The 18,012-nt window shown below is 43.2% G+C and overlaps 1 protein-coding gene across 1 annotated transcript; it reads left to right on the forward strand.

Annotated features, from left to right (window-relative positions):
- The first annotated feature begins 15,658 nt into the window (after positions 1 to 15,658).
- On the forward strand, positions 15,659 to 17,398 carry LOC120980022 (piggyBac transposable element-derived protein 4-like). The gene has a single exon (XM_040408887.1). It carries the CDS (start codon positions 15,659 to 15,661, stop codon positions 17,396 to 17,398), a length of 1,740 nt encoding a protein of 579 aa, XP_040264821.1.
- The last annotated feature ends 614 nt before the right edge of the window (positions 17,399 to 18,012 follow it).

An 18,012-nucleotide genomic window follows, 5' to 3' on the forward strand; every position in this document is an offset into this window, starting at 1 on the left:
CGTGGAATAGGTCGCCAACGCAGCTGGGGCAACGCAAGCACCTCAGAAGGCAGGGTTAGCATGGCCGAAATGTGGAAAAGCTTTGTCAGCACGCCACAAAAACCAGCACCACCAGCTGATATGGAACGTCTTAGCAGGAGGCAGAATTTCACCAACATGGTGGAGCAGTATGTGTGCACACGCCTACACGAACTGAATGACGGGTCTGTCCCCTTCAACTTCTGGGTCTCCAAATTGGGCACATGGCCTGAGCTTGCCCTTTACGCCTTGGAGGTGCTGGCCTGCCCTGCAGCCAGTGTATTATCTGAACGTGTGTTTAGCACGGCAGGGGGCGTTATTACTAACAAGTGCAGCCTCCTGTCCACAGCCAATGTGGACAAGCTCACGTTCATTAAAATGAACCAGGCATGGATCCCTCAGGACTTGTCCGTACCTTCTGCAGAATAGACATGTATACCGGCACTAACCAGCCATTGTTATACTGTAGCGCAATTCTTGTATTTAGGATATTTCACATTCTTTTAGAGTGTACCCTAATTTTAAAAAATTAAATTAAAACTAAAAACCTGTGTTGGCTACCTCGTCCTCCTCCACCGCCGCTTCCACCTACACCGCTACGTCCACCGCCTCCTCAAACTCCTACTCCATATGGAACTCCACCTCATAAATCAAATTTTGTTTTTTTATTTGTACGTAAATAAATTGTCATTTAAATTTTCGGGTGAAATTCACCAATTTTTGGGTGTATAGTACCACTGCTATACCTAGTAGACAGGTAAAAAAAAAACAATAATTTGTCTGTTACATTTTCGGGTGAAATTCACCAATTTTTGGGTGTATAGTACCACTGCTATACCTAGTAGACAGGTTAAAAAAAAATAAAAAATTGTCATTTACATCTTCTTGTGAAATTCAACAATTTTTGGGTGTGATGTACCACTGCTATACCTAGTAGACAGGTAAAAAAAAAAATCAACAATTTGTCTGTTACATTTTCAGGTAATATTCACCAATTTTTGGGTGTATAGTACCATTGCTATACCTAGTAGACAGGTTAAAAAAAAAATCGTCATTTACATTTTCGGGTGAAATTCACCAATTTTTGGGTGTATAGTACCACTGCAATACCTAGTAGACAGGTAAAAAAAATATAACATTTGTCAGTTACATTTTAGGGTCAAATTCACCAATTTTTGGGTGTAATATACCCCTACTCTACCTAGTTAACAGCTTAATAAATTTCAATAATTTTTATTTTACATTTTCGGGTGACAATGAACAATTTTTTTCTGTTATAGACCCCTGCTCTACCAAGTAGACAGGTTAATACATTTCTGTAATTTTTCTTTTACATTCCTGGGTTGATATTATACAATTTTAGATGTGAATAAACCCCTGCTCTGCATAGGTGACAGGGAATACAATTTCTGAAATGCTACTTTAATTGATGCGCGCCACCTCCTTTGATTCAATGCTTAAACTTAAACAAGTTGTACCACATTTGAACTTCAATAATTTGTCCCAGATTTCCGCTATACTCTTTTGGCCAACATTTGCGCCTCAATAGCTTTTCCCAGATTTCCGCTTGACTTTTTTGGCCCACATTTGGGCTTCTGTAATTTGTACAACATTTGCGCCTTAAAGGCGCATTTGCGCCTTAATAACTTTTTTCTGAAGTTCGGCTGAAGCCGTCGAACCCGAACATCCAGGTGTCCGCTCAACTCTATTCAGGACCGCAAAATTTTCCTCAAGGAAAACCATATTTTCTACGGATGTTGTGCATCAACCTCTAATCTTGCAGATGACCATACAGCAAACATTAAATGCCCAGAAGTGGTAGCTGCAAATACAGTGAAGGAGTTTAAGCATGCATGGGATAGGCATAAGGCCATCCTTCATAGAAGATAGGGCCATGGTTCTTATCTGCCGACACATTCTATGTTTCTAGAATGTGATAGCAAAGAGCATAATACAGCATTACACTCAGGACCAGCTGCGTGGTCTCTCATATCCTCAGACCAAGCCACAGTACATGGCGGGGGGAGAAAGACACAGTACCTTATGAAGTGACACATCAGTGCACCCGCATCTGTGAGAGGATGTTAGTGGAAAGTCCTGCGCCAAGATTTGTCTTGCTAAAGGGGCCACAGAGGACATTACTACTATAAAGGGGTTGCACTTAGGGCATTGCAACTATAAAGGGGGCACATAGGGCATTGTTACTATAAAGGGGCACAGAGGGAGTGGTCATTACTACTATGAACAGGGCACAATGGGCATTACTACTGTGAATGGGGCACAGAGGGCATTATTACTGTGAAGGGGGCACAATATACATTATTACTATGAAGGGGCACAATGGGCATTACTACTGTGAAGGGGCACAATGGGCATTACTACTGTGAAGGGGCAAAATGGACATTACTACTGTGAAGTGGCATAAAGGGCATTACTACTGTGAAGGGGGCACAATGGGCATAACTACTGTGAGGGGACATAACTATTATGGGGTCACAGAGTGAGCATTACTACTGTGAAGGGGGCACAATAGGCATTACTACCGTGAAAGGGCCACAGAGTGCATTACTACTGTGAAGGGGTCACAGAGAGTGTATTACCACTGTGAAAGGGGCACAATAAAGAGATAGATATTTTAAGTGGGGGCACAATATGGATTTAATAAGGGGGTGCATATCTGGACATAACTACTGTGAAGGTTATACAATGATGGCAATGCTATTGTGAGTTTGCAAAAAAATGTTAAGTATTGGGGGGGGTGCCAGAGAACACCCCAGGCATGCCACTGCTAGGTGGACACCCCCGAGCTCTCTCAAAAACTAGAGAACTCTCCTGTGGAGATGAGTGCATTTCTCAAAATTTGTTTAGTTTTCAATTCATCAATAAAAAAATTGATTTGTAACCAAGTCGATTCTACACAAATCAAAGTTTCTCCAATTGCCCTTAAAATTGGTATGTAACACTCTCTTAGTCTCCTAGGACTCTTTAACTGTGTTGAGCACGAATATTTGCAAAGCAAATTTTTATAGCGAATATTGGCACTTCGCAATTTCACGAATATTTAGAATATAGCGATATATATTCGTAATTACGAATATTCTATATTTTTTTATTTTTTTTTACACAGTACACATTACAATGATGTGTACTGTGTAAAAAAATGTGATCAGCCCTCCCTGCTTCTAGATTGTGGTCCAAATTCCTAAGACTACAATATTACTTACAGTGACGAGTCAGTGAGTGGAGCGCGAATATTCGTAACGCGAATATTCTTGCGATTCGAATATCGCCACTTCGAGAGGACACTGATCCCTCCCTTCTTTTAGCTTGTGGGCCAATGAGAAGAATGCAAATATAGTTGTCAGAGGTTAGCAACATCCGTAGCAACCAGTAGTAAAGTTGCCAAGTTGCCCACCCCTTACTATATAAGATCCTTTCCCTGCAGCCATTTTGTGCAGTTTCATGTTGTGTTGGTTGTGAGAGGAGCTGAATACTGTGCAGTGCTTTTTTAAAAGCATATCATATATTTGATTGATAGTGTTAGATAGGGTAGGTTAGTGTAGCAGATCGGTTCTAGTTTAGGGTATAGTGATAGTTAGGTGAAAGATATAATCTGTTTAGTTAGTGTGAGATAGTATAGGTTAGTGAATAGTGCAGCTGATAGGTTCTAGTGCAGGGGGTAGTGTAGGGTATAGTTAGCTGAAAGATATCCGTTTAGTTAGTGTGAGATAGTATAGGTTAGTTAGTGAGTATTGTAGCTGATAGGTTCAAGAGCAGTGTATGTGTGCTTTAGTGTTTTAGTTTAGTGTCTGTGTAATAAAAATAAAAAAAAGTTTATCAGTGTTAGTTTCTTATTTTTTAGTTGCTGTAGTGTCTGCGTCAGTATCTGTGTCTTTTGTTAGTTAAAAAAACATAAAAACAAAAAAAAGTTTATTAGTTTTCGTTTTTAGAGTTAGTTTTTTATTGTTTAGTTGGTGTAGTGTCTGCGTCTTTTGTTAGTTACAAAAAAAAAGTTTATTGGTGTTATTTTTTTACTGTTTAGTTGGTGTAGTTTCTGTGTCTTTTGGTAGTTTAAAAAAAAAAGTTTATTAGTTTTAGTTTTTATTGTTAGTTTTTTACTGTTTATTTGGTGTAGTGTCTGCGTCAGTGTCTGTCTTTTGTTAGTTAGAAAAAAAAACACAAAAAAAGTTTATTAGTTTTAGATTTTAGTGTTTTTTTTTACTGTTTAGTTGGTTTAGTGTCTGCGTCTTTTGTTAGTTAAAAAAAAGTTTATTAGTTTTAGTTTTTAGTGTTAGTTATTTACTGTTTAATTGGTTAGTTTAGTGTCTGTGTAATAAAAAATAAAAAAAAAGTTTATTAGTGTTAGTTTCTTATTTTTTAGTTGCTGTAGTGTCTGCGTCAGTATCTGTGTCTTTTGTTAGTTAAAAAAACATAAAAACAAAAAAAATTTATTCGTTTTAGTTTTTAGAGTTAGTTTTTTATTGTTTAGTTGGTGTAGTGTCTGCATCAGTGTCTGCGTCTTTTGTTAGTTACAAAAAAAAAAGTTTATTAGTGTTATTTTTTTACTGTTTAGTTTGTGTAGTTTCTGTGTCTTTTGGTAGTTTAAAAAAAAAAGTTTATTAGTTTTAGTTTTTATTGTTAGTTTTTTACTGTTTATTTGGTGTAGTGTCTGCGTCAGTGTCTGTCTTTTGTTAGTTAGTTAAAAAAAAAAAAGTTATTAGTTTTAGTTTTCATTGTTAGTTTGTTACTGTTTATTTGGTGTAGTGTCTGCGTCTTTTGTTAGTTAAAAAAAACACAAACAAAATAAAGCCTTTACTGTTATTGTGTTATTGATTTTATTTTTTTCTATTTATTATTATATATTTATTATTTATCTATTTTTGCCCCAGAGTCCCCATCCCAATAAAGTTTTTCCCAAATTCCCTTATCCTTTAGTTTTTTTTTTTCCTACATAAAAACAAATTATTATGAGTACTTCACATAGGCGTTCAGGCAGCAGTGGTAGGGGAGTTGGTTCCTTGTCTGGACCGCTACCTTGTGCCACGGAGTCCTCTGCCCCGGTTCCGAGCAGCAGCAGCACTCCGTCTCCTGTAGGACCAACCCCCAGCCCCTAAGAATCTAGCCTGCTCCTGTTTGAAAGTGACAGTGAGAGGGACATCTTGGGGGAAGTAATGCAGGAAGCTGAATTGCAGTTCAGTCCTCATGCGCAGGACCTTTTGGAAAGGATGGAAAAGGAGGAGGAGGAGGAGGGGGGAGTACCGCCTGTCAGTACCCCAGTGACATCCCTTCCACCGAACCCCTGCACCTAGTCAGACCCAGGCATCAGCGAGGGACAGTGGAGCCAGGTCAGGGGCTCCACATTTGCTGTTCCCCTCAGTCTACCACTGGTTGGCCCTGGGTCTGACATATCGGGGGACGAAGAGGAGGGTTACCAAGAATGGGTGCCACCCCTCTTGTCAAACATCAACAGCACTGATGAGGAGGAAGGTAGGCACCAGAGGCAAATGGTGCGACAGGTTGCCAGGGAGCCCAGCTTCAGGGGCTCCGCTGGTGATAGCAGCAGGAGGAGGCTGCAGCAGCAGAAGCAGCAGCAGCCAGCTCCACCTGTGTGCACTGAGCTTGAACAGGCGCAAGTCAGCACCACCCCATCTGATAGGAGGTCGGTGCGTAAGTCGCCTGTTTGGGCTTACTTCACCCTGGCAGCAGACGATGTGACAATTGCCATCTGTCAGCTCTGCCATGCCAGGGTGAGGAGAGCGAGGTCTGTGGCTCAGCTGGGTACCACTGCACTTACCCAGCACCTGAGAGTCAACCACTGGCGGGAGTGGGAACAGATGCAGGGTGGTCGTAGCAGCAGCGCCACCAGCAGTGCGCAGGGGACAGCAGCTCCTGACACTGTACTGCAGCCACCCCAACCCCTTCCAACGATGCATTCCCACTCCCCTGCTCCCTCTCCTAGAGGTACTGGTACCGGCAGCCAGACCTCTGCCTCCATTGCACCCTCCTCTATGTCCTCCACTGCCATCCAGCGCCAGCCGTCGGTTGCCGACGCATTTGAATGCACCGCGCCCTACGCCCCCAGGGACCGACGCGTGCATCCACTTAATGGGCTCCTGGCAGGCCCAACCCAGATGGCGTGTCCCCAGCCGCCATTTATTTGTCAGGACCGGTGTCCCTGCCCTACACCAGCACATTGTGCAGAATGTATCCCTGACGCTGGATCATGCTGTCAGCGACAGGGTGCATCTGACAATGGATGCTTGGACCAGCAGACATGGGCAGGGACGATACATCAGTTTTACAGCCCATTGGGTGTCCCTCCAAGGCCCCGGAGAGGGATCAGCGGCATCTGAGTTTGTAGTGACGCCCCAGGGTGTCCAGGGGAGAACTGTTCTCCCTCAAGCCACTGTCTCCACCACTGCTAAGCCCCCCCAGCAAGCGTCCCCGTAGCTATGCAAGTGTGGGGCACTTCCGCTGCCAAGCCGTGCTCCAGCTTGTGAGCTTAGGGGAACAGAGACACACTGGACCTGATGTTCTGGCCACACTACAGGCTCAGGTCCAGAAGTGTCTGACACCCCGCAGGCTAGATGGTAGGTAAGGTTATCTGTGACAACGGCAGCAACATCCTCACCGCCCTCAATGCTGGCAGACTTACACATGTGCCCTGCATGGCACATGTCCTCAGTCTTGTGGTACAAGAGTTCTTACGCACATTCCCAAGGTTGAGTGACATTGTGCAAAGGGTACTGAGTATTGCCAGCCACTTCCGACGCTCCCCAACCGCCACCGCGTCCCTGTCCAAACTGCAGCAGGACAACAGCCTGCCCCCTCACAGGCTGATTGTGGACAGCGTGACGCAATGGAACTCCACCCTCCACATGCTGGAAAGGTTGTGGGAGCAGTAACGGGTGGTGAGGGAATACATGCTAGATCTAGACACTCCAGGGCCATCACACGCATTTCCCTACATCACTAATGCGGAGTGGGGGCAGATACAGCAGGTCTGCCACATGTTGGCCCCTTTTGAGCAGGCAACCAAGATGGTCAGCGGGGAGCATGTCAGCCTCAATGACTTCCTCTCTATTGTTTTCCTGATGGACAGGACCCTAGATCGCCTGCTCGAGGCTAGGGAGAGTGCCTTGGTGGAGCAAGAAGAGGGAATACTGCCCCACCAAGACCAAGCCCAGGACGAGGAGGAGGAATGTGTTGATGTTTTTGCTAACGTCCAGGAGTTTGGGCCTGGTCAGAAGGGAGAGCCGGTGCTGGGGGCACAGTTAGTCTGGGGGTGGAGCAGCTCCCACCGGGAGCAGCAGCAACAGCAGCAGGAGGACCAAAAGGTCATGGTCCTCGGCAGATGAAGATTCACAACGGGCTTTCCTCTTCCCCATGGCTGCCCAAATGCTGTGATGCCTCAGGAGGGACACCTGGATCATGAAAATTAAGGAGAGGGATGATTATTGGTTGGCCACCCTTTTAGACCCTCGCTGCAAGAGGAAACTGGAGCAGTTCATCCCAGCCATCCGGAGGGAGACCCGGATGAATCAATTGCGGGCCTGTCTGATCAAACAGCTGGAGCAGGCAAACACTCAGCCTCAGGCTCCAGTTCTCCCCGCCCATCTCACCCAGCAGGTAGCTTGCCCCAGCAGCGCCAGTCGAGCTGGTGATCTTATGGGTGAGATAAAGTTGTTCTACCAGTCTGTGCGACCCAGTAGGAGCAGTGGCAGGGGGTCCGTTGATGCTTCCGACAGCATGAGCACCGACGACCCCATGGAGTACTGGGGTTGCCAGGCTGGACACCTGCCGTGAGCTCGCTCAGTATGCGTTGGAGTTACTATCATGGCCCCCCTCCCGCGTACTGTCTGAGCGAACATTCAGTGCGGCAGGTGGGGTGGTCACCGACAAGCGGACCCGTCTGTCCACTGACTGATATCATTAAAATGAACGAGTCCTGGATCGGTAGTGGCTTTTTGGCCCCCGCTGTCGGGTGAGGCCGCTGAAGGTTCCCTGGTTTATCCCTCTCCTTGTCTCTCCCTCCAAAACTCAGTTTTTTTTTATTACTTTTTTAATGTATTTATTGATGTTTTTATTAATTTTTTATATTTAATAATGAATTTGTAAATTTATTTATTGATGTATATAATTATTTATTTATTTAATGATGAATTTATACATGTATTTATTGATGTATATAATTATTTATTTATTTATTTAATGATGAATTTTTAAATGTATTTATGTTCTAATTTTTTATATTTTTGTATATTTTATTAATTAATTTTAATCATGTATTTCTAGATTAATTGATTTATTGTGGGTCAAATTTTTTTATATATGTATTTATTTTTTGAGATATTTCTATTTTAGTGAATTATTTTAATTATGTATTTTGATAATAATATATAAATTTAATGAAATTAAAAAAAAACTATATCTTAAATTTTTTTTTTTATTGTCATATTTATGTACTAATAAATATGTGGTAATCATGTATATGTAGATTAATTTTATTATTTATTGAATGGTTGTTTTTTATTGTAGTTGTTCGATTAAATATTGTATATGTATCGATTAATTTCTATATTATTTTTTCAATATCATGTATTTAGTCTTCACTAAATGAATTTATTAATGTAATTAATGTAATTGGCACACAGCACTACACACGCCGCCCGCACCAGTCTTCTCTCGGTTTTCATATCAGGCACATCAGGTCTGTAGCAGAACACTGCGATAGTGTCGCAAGCCTCACCGTGTGCTGATTCCTCCATGCCAGAGGGCAGTAGGAGTGGCGGTGTTTAGCTGCGGCTCTCTCATCCTCCTTTTGTTTGTGAGGAGGAATGGGTACTGCCGCTCTCCTCACCCATACACGATCAGCACCGCACACACGCTGGGCTCCGGCCAACGGCAGGACCCATCCATCCTGTGCCGTCTGAGCACAGTAGGCAGTGATGAGCCAGCTTGTCTCGGCCAGGGTCTGGAAGTGTCCCATGCTCAGCCGCCGGGATAAGTTCACCTTCCCATCGGTGAAGACTCATCCGCAGTCCCCGGCTGCTAGCGGGGTCCTCGGCGGCTGCCTCCAGAGCGCAGCCCGGATCATCGATCGCAGGTCATGGTGCAGAATAAGCCTTTAGACAGGAGTCTTGTCTAAATCCAGGGGGGTAGTGTCACACAGCACGTGGCAGACTTCTCCAGGAAGGGGCTGGCAGACAAAGTGGAACACCTTCACTGTTATTCAGCAGAGCACAGTTTGGAGTCTGTTCTGAAGGCACCATGTGTTCAGGAGTTTTGTAAATGGATTATTATTATTGCCACATGTAGATATCGATATGTACATTTATATTTTTTGTTAATTCTTGACAAATACGTAATGATCATTTGCACATGCTAGTTTAAAAAAAAAACACTACTTTAAACTTTACAGTATAAACTGTGGAGTATATAAACTTCTTGAATCCATGTCACCATTTTGACAGTAATTCTACTCATTTCCATGGTTACGATCATGTGACCACTTCAACACGATGCTTTTTTGGCTCACCTTGTGTTCAATTTATGGTGCGAACACGTTATTTTTTTTTCATGTGAACGCAATGTGTTTGGACACTCGCAACCTTTTTGCGTTCCACATTTGATTTTTGCGTTCCACATTTGACATTTGGTCCACATTTGATCCTTCAAAACGTATGCCAGCTGAAGGCATTTGTAAGACTGATCAGGATCCTGATCAGTCTTAAAAATGCCTGATCAGTCAGAAAAATGCATTGAAATGCCGGATCCGGCACTAATAGTTTCCTATGGAAAAAAAATGCCGGATCCGGCATTCAGGCAAGTCTTCATTTTTTTTGCCCGGAGATAAAACCGTAGCATGCTGCGGGTTTATCTTTTGCCTGATCAGTCAAAAAGACTGAACTGAAGACATCCTGATGCATCCTGAACGGAATGCTCTCTATTCTTTCTCCAAAAGAAAAACGCAAGTGTGAAAGCACCCTTAGGGTATGGGAAGGCCTCATACTACACCGTTACCTTTACATGCTGCTGCTGTCTTAATCAAGCTGATTTATTATGTGTAGGCCTCATACTACACCATTACCTTTACCTGCTGCTGCTGTCCTGATCAAGCTGATTTATTAGGTGTAGGCCTCATACTACACCGTTACCTTTACATGCTGCTGCTGTCCTGATCAAGCTTATTTATGTGTAGCCTTTATACTAAAACATTTCCTTTACCGGCTGCTGCTTTCCTGATAAAGCTGAGTTTAGTTTTAGGCCTTATACTACACGATTACCTTTACCTGCTGCTGCTGTCCTTATCAAGCTTGTTTATGTGTAGGCCTCATACTACAACAATACCTTAGCTTCTGCTGATGTCCTGATAAAGCTGAGTTTAGTTGTAGGCCTTATACTACATAGTAACATAGTACATAAGGCCAAAAAAAGACATTTGTCCATCCAGTTCGGCCTGTTATCCTGCAAATTGATCCAGAGGAAGGCAAAAAAAAAACTGTGAGGTAGAAGCCAATTTTCCCCACTTAAAAAATTCCTTCCAGACTCCAATCAGGCAATCAGAATAACTCCCTGGATCAACGACCCCTCTCTAGTAGCCATAGCCTGTAATATTATTACGCTCCAGAAATACATCCAGGCCCCTCTTGAATTCCTTTATTGTACTCACCATCACCACCTCCTCAGGCAGAGAGTTCCATAGTCTCACTGCTCTTACCATAAAGAATCCTTTTCTATGTTTGTGTACAAACCTTCTTTCCTCCAGACGCAAAGGATGTCCCCTCGTCACAGTCACAGTTCTGGGGATAAATAGATGATGGGATAGATCTCTATACTGACCCCTGATATATTTATACATATTAATTAGATCTCCCCTCAGTCATCTTTTTTCTAAAGTGAATAACCCTAATTTTGATAATCTTTCAGGGTACTGTAGTTGCCGCATTCCAGTTATTACTTTAGTTGCCCTCCTCTGGACCCTCTCCAGCTCTGCTATGTCTGCCTTGTTTACAGGAGCCCAGAACTGTACACAGTACTCCATGTGTGGTCTGACTAGCGATTTGTAAAGTGGTAGGACTATGTTCTTATCATGGGCATCTATGCCCCTTCTGATGCAACCCATTATCTTATTGGCCTTGGCAGTAGCTGCCTGACACTGGTTTTTGCAGCTTAGTTTGCTGTTTATTAAAATTCCTAGATCCTTTTCCATGTCAGTGTTACCGAGTGTTTTATCATTTAGTATGTACGGGTGACTTGCATTATTCCTTCCCATGTGCATAACTTTATATTTGTGCCCCGGAACTCCGCCCCGCTCCCATGATAGTCAATGGGGCGGGAGCGGTAGTCCAGGGCCACACGTACCCTAGCGGCAGCACAGATCTGACAGGCTGTTCACCCGCAGGAATAACCTGCTTCAGGTCCATGCCTCTAGTGTGAAACTAGCCTAAGTGGGGGATCTATGTAATATAATGATGGACGGGGCCTTTTACTGTAATACAGTATGATGATTGCTGTTTATGTAGATATACACACACACACGTATATTTATTATTATGTGTGCGTGCAAAGTACGAAATCAGCCGGTTACATCATACATCACTACCGTGCTATGTGGATAAGTAATAAGGCCGATTTATTGGCCTGTATTTGTGGGAGGGGCTTCGCCCCGCTATTTTAGAGTCACTCCCCCCTCCACTCGGTACGTCAGTTCCAGCACAGTACGTGGCTACATCCGTCTGCGACATTACAAGCAGTGCCTTACTGCCCTCGTGAGTCTCCGCAGTGCGCCCGCTTGTCAGGTAAGGTGCCGCCTCAGTCAGCGGCCGAGTTGCTTAAAGTCCAGTCGGCGGAGCCGGCTCCCACACGGCAGTGTAGGCAAGTTGCAGGGGTCAGCATGATCCCGAACTCGTCACGCAAATGTCTGGCATGGGCCGCTGTGCCATTAGTGAGGCAGATTTTGTTTCTTTACTTACGAAGGCTTGTCCTCTCCTGTTCCCGCCGGCCTGCTTGCTCCCGATCTCCCGCGCGGTGTCTCAGGCTTCGTTCCTGCCCGGGTCCTTGCGCCCCTGGTGGCCATAGTTGGGAATGCAGGCCGGGGGGTTCACAGGACAGTACGTTGCAGGCTAGGAGATTGGCGCCCTCTGGTGGTCACTCCTGCTACTGCAGAAAAAAAACAAAAAACATACATATACACATACATACTCATTTCACGTCTGGCAAATGTTTCTTTTCATACACACACTCTTTATGTGAGAAAAAAAAACAAAACACAATAACTAATTTATTTGTTTAAAACATATTTGAAAAATAAATAAATCAATATAACTCATACTTGTTTATATATATAAAATATATATGTTTACAAAAAAATAAATAAAAAATAATAATGATATATACACGTACAATGGTTATAGTGAGGTTCTCCATTCTCATCTCACAAGTTCGTGTTTCAGTCATTTTTCAGATACGAAATTATCACGTTAGTCCGCTTTATACCGCAACAGACTACGCATAGCACGCTGGTATATTCATCAATCTCATTCACGTTTCAAGCTATTTATCGCCGTTTCCTTATCCATTTAAGTATGTTTTTCGTTCTCTCTTCAGGTCGATGCCGCTCCCACTTTTGGGTTCGCAGTCATTTTTTGGCACACACTGGCTAGCGAACCAGAGGCCTAACGAGGTCAAGACACTGCCGGGGTTTCTACAGTCTGCAGCTTCCTATGAGATTTAACCCATACTTGCAGCCTCTCATGTTTGGGGTCATGAATGGACCGGTCATACGGTATTATTCGTTTCCGACAAACGCAGCGGTCATTGATATCTTGAATAACCATCAGGAAACTAGGACAGTGGCAGTCCTCCTGTTATTACAGATATATTCCTCATCCTAACGTTCAGATATCTCTTGCCTTTCAGAACTTGGTGTGGTAAGTGCGAATCGTATAAAGTTTTCTGGTTATATGTTGTCTCTTTTTGGCCTCCTTCAGTCATCCCTTCAACGTTGCGGTTACGGCACAAATCAAACCGCTTATTCAGGTAATTATTTAGTTAGGATTCCTGTTCCAGTTATAGCCCCGACCACAAGTAATAAGGCCGATTTATTGACCTGTATTTGTGGGAGGGGCTATGCCCCGCTATTTTAGGGTCACTCCCCCCCCTCCACTCGGTACGTCAGTTTCAGCACACCCACCCTTCCCACCCTCTATTCCATTGTCACACCAGGGGATGGCCTCCTTCAGTCATTCCTTCAACATTGCGGTTACGGCACAAATCAAACCGCTTATTCAGGTAATTATTTAGTTAGGATTCCTGTTCCAGTTATAGCCCCAACCACAAATATATATATACAATCAAAGCAAGGTAGAGATGTATGAGGTAAATGGATTATTTTCTATGTGTCACACCAGGTACTAAGTAATCATTTGTAAAGGGTGTATATATACAGTACAGATTGTTGGCAAGAGAGAAAAAAATATAATGTAAGCATTGTATCTGGGCATACTCTGTCACTGATCTCTGTGATCCTGTCAGGGTGCCTCCTCTTCAGATCAGACCACTTCTTGATTATGGCCATTTCGTTATGACTCCTTTTATACTTCTTCAAAATAAGTTTCTGGACCCCCATCATTATCTTCTGCTACTCGGCCTGTTTCCGGGTCCAATAATATTCTCGCTTCAACATGCGCTGCAGGATAAAGATGCAAGCATATAATCCCAAAATTTTGAAATACAAGTATTAAGCATAAATATCCTCAACAACACAGCAAAAATGTATTTAATTGTTGGAAGGGGAAATATTAGATTTAATGTTACTGTTATAAGATCAGATTGTATTCCAATTGTATGTGTGTTGGGTCTGAGCAATCGTATATTGGCCAGCTGAGCTGAGATGTACCGTATTTTTCTCCATCTACAACGCATCTGCCCAGAAGATGCACCAAGAATTTAGAGGGTGAAAATAGGAAACAAATATTTTAAACCAAAAGGTGTGCTTTTGGTGGGTTCTGAACTAATGGTGGTCTGTGGATAACACTGCTATGGTGGGAATCTGTGGATGACACATATATAGCATCATCCACAGATCCCCCCATAACAGTGTCCCTGTGTAAATAGTGAAGTGACCACCAATACAGGGGCTGGAGGCCGGCAAGTGATGTCGGAATCATGGCGGGGCCCGGTGCAGTCACTGTACTCTATTAAACCGGGCCCCGTTCACCGCAGTCTTTCTATGTAAAGTGTAGACATGTGAGGTATGTTAAAGAATGGTAATCCTCTGTAGTACTCACTTTGAAAGTCTAGTAGCAGGCAGGGCTGGAGCATGACGTCACTCACTACATCACGCGCCTGCTACGCCTGCTTCATTCATAAAGTGGCAGAAGCAGGCACGTGACGTAGTGAGTGGGGGAAATAAAGTGTGTCTTATAGGGCGAAAAATACAGTACCTGTCTAGTGAAGTGACGGTACGTTATGGGGTGTACAGCTAGTTCACCTCCCCGTGGTGCACCCTGGGTAACGCTAAATGAATCAGCAAATACTGGCGGTCAGACAAAAAAAGCTTCTCCAGACCAACAAGACAGAAACTCTAATCTATAGACTATATGTGTGTGTGTGTGTGGTATATAGTGTGTGGCAGGAAAATGGATGTGCAATGTGCATGTGATTGATATTTCTCTGCTGTCCATACATAAATACATGCTACAGACAAAGTACTGTGATATCACAACAATACTTATTGCAACAATCCTAAATATCTAATCAGACCTGATAAAATATGAAGTTCTATGCATTGCGCAAAGATAATCGCAACATTATTTAAGATTTCTGCCATCGCGAATATTTTATAACACTCTAGCTGCCTATAAAGCTATTGTTCAAACATGCATTTGAAATGTAATCAAATACACTGTTGTACTTACAGTGATAATGAGTTTGTCCTCTTCGTCGCGGAAATTGCTGCCAACTATTTTAACCAATGTCTGGAAACTTTCGGCCAGTTTTAAAAACGTCACCACGCTGAGCCACACTCAAAATGCACATGAGCATGTGCACTACGTGAATATTACATGGCAGATTTTGCGCGATATAAAAAAAATCAAAAAGGGATAACGAATACACGAATTCGCAAATATTTGACGAATATATCACAAATATTCTATCAAATATTCAAGAAATATTGTGAATTCGAAAGTTAACCCTGATGCACATCACTATTAACCTCCCTGACGGTATTCCCGAGCGTGACTCGGGGTTAATTTTCGCTGCCAGATGCGGTAACCCCGAGTCACGCTCGGGGTACATTGCACAGGGAGCGGCGGGTGTCTTTACCTAATCCCGGCGATCCAGCGATGTTCCCCGCTGTGATCGCCGGTGAGAGCCCCGGCGGATGTCTCATCTCTCTTCCTGGTTTCGTCTCTGTGAGCCGCAGCGCCTCACAGAGGCGGAACTGGGCGGGAGATTAAAAAAAAATACATTGTATAAAAGTCAAACACACACATAAAGTTAGGTGATACAGTGGAATCCTGTCAGATTACACTATCACCTCAGATTTGACAGATTTGACATCTGATCATTCTACACTGCCCTGGCTGCCCTTTTAGCTGTTTTTTCTAAGCAAAAAAAATATATATTTTTTACCATGGCATCAAAGCGTCACTTTAGCATCACCAAAGCGGGTTTGGATCAGATAATTGACAGCGACAGCGACACAGAGCCCCTCGCAGAATTGAGCGACAGCGATAGCGATTCGTGGAAAGATTCGTCATCCGACTCTGACACTGACCAGAGAAGTGGCGACAGCGACGAATCTGCACTTGAGCTCAGTGAGGTGCGCTCTTGGTGCCCTATTGATTGCGGTATGGATGCAGTACCACCGCCAAGATTCCCGTTTACAGGATCGCCTGGGATGAAGGTAGACGTTGATCACAATGATCCTTTGGCGTACCTAAAATTATTTCTGACGGATGACGTCATTGAAAAGATTGTCACGGAGACAAACTGCTACAAAGAGCAGCAATCCACTACTCTGCACAGCAGATTTTCCAGAACCAGAAAATGGGAACCGGTGAGTAAGGAGGACATATGGAAATTTCTGGGGCTAATACTTCTTCAGGGGGTGGTGGGGAAACCCCTGCAGAAATGGTACTGGACTACCAATAAATTGCTGGCAACCCCATTTTTTGGCACCATCATGTCCGAGTACCGATTTTCCCTCATAATGAAGAATTTACACTTCACCAACAATGAGGAATTTGACGAAGCCACACATCCAGCGCCAAAATTGAAGAAGATCTGGGAAGTATTCCAAATGATCATAACCAATTTCCAGCAGGCCTATGTTCCAGACAGAGACATCAGCATTGATGAAAGTCTGATGGCTTACAAAGGACGCCTCAGCTGGATTCAATACATCGCATCCAAGAGAGCGCGGTTTGGAATAAAATCCTATATGCTCTGCGAGTCTACAACTGGCTATATATGGAATTCCATCATATACACCGGCAAAGGAACACAATTCAACCCCAGGTACAGCGGCTATGGGATGGCAACGTCATCAGTCCTTTCACTGCTTGAACCATTGCTCAATCAGGGGTATTGTTTGACAACAGACAACTTTTACACGTCGCCTGAGCTGTACGAGTTTCTACTAAAAAACAAGACTGACGCATATGGAACCGTTAGGGCCAACCGACGTGGCCTGCCATGTATGTTTTCCAAGAAAAAACTGAAAACAGGAGAAATGGTGGCCTGGCAGAAAGGAAAGATGATGGCAATGCGTTGGCGTGACAAAAAAGACGTGTGCCTAATGAGTACAGTACATAACACCTCCACTACCACGGTCCACACAAGAGGTGGGAAAGATGTCATAAAGCCACAACTTGTGATCGACTATAATAACACCATGGGAGGAGTCGATAGAGCCGATCAGGCGATGACATTCTATCCAGCTATGCGGAAGCAACAAAAAAAATACTACAAAAAAATATTCAGGCATCTCCTGGAACAATGTCTGTGGAATGCCTATATACTGCACAGAGGAAAGAGTGACAAGCCTCTTGTTCACTCTGACTTCATCTGGAAGGTGGCGGAGCAGATTTTTGTGAACTACCAAACGCCATCAGTGGCCGTGAACAGATCTGGACGTCGCGCTGTTGACGTTGTAAACCCAGAGAGGCTGACTGGTCGTCACTTTATGGATTACATCCCGCCAAGCGCAAAAAAGGCAGCACCTACAAGGATGTGTGTAGTTTGCTGCTCAAAGCGAGATGGAAATGGAAAAAAAATCCGAAAGGAAACCAGGTTCCATTGCCCTGATTGTGACGTTGGTCTATGTGCAGTCCCATGTTTCAAAATTTACCACACCCAGGATGTTTACTGAATTTTCTTTTGTTTGACAAATTTCATTATTTATTACATTACTGAATAAAATTATATTATTTATTAGATTATAACTCATGATTTTATTTTTTCGAACTTTATCACATCTGAGAGGTCTACTAGAGTCTTTATTGGTCAGGTTTAAGTAAGTAATTACTAAGAATTGCAGGCCTACAATACATAACACCAAATTTCCATGCAAAAAAATGGTACCGCTTTTGGAACAAAATTCCTGACATAATCATACCGCCAGGGAGGTTAATAACTAACAATAGCAAACAAGGTGTTTAAAAACACACAGCACTATCTCATTATGCTTTTTCATATGGGAAAGCTTCCAAAAAAGGATCCATTATCAGGGGCAGTTGGTGTTTAAAAACATGATGTTATAGAAAAATAGTGGATTGTTAGGACCAATCAACCAAAAATTGTGCCCCAAAGGAGGTAGATGTCTGTGTCTGTTTATAAATACACATGTTAAAGTCAGAAGAAAGAGTGGTTCATTCTGCACAAAAAATAAAAAATAAAATTTCTTAACAGGGGAAGAATGCCTGTCCATATTTACACACGCACAAATGTTAATTATCAGAAAAAAGAGTGACTTGTTCTGAACAA

The sequence above is a fragment of the Bufo bufo genome, chromosome 10, assembly GCF_905171765.1.
Source record: "Bufo bufo chromosome 10, aBufBuf1.1, whole genome shotgun sequence".
NCBI lineage: Eukaryota > Metazoa > Chordata > Amphibia > Anura > Bufonidae > Bufo > Bufo bufo.

Coding starts and splice junctions, on each gene's coding strand:
- LOC120980022 (XM_040408887.1), top strand. CDS start 15,659: ATGGCATCAAAGCGTCACTTTAGCATCACCAAAGCGGGTTTGGATCAG.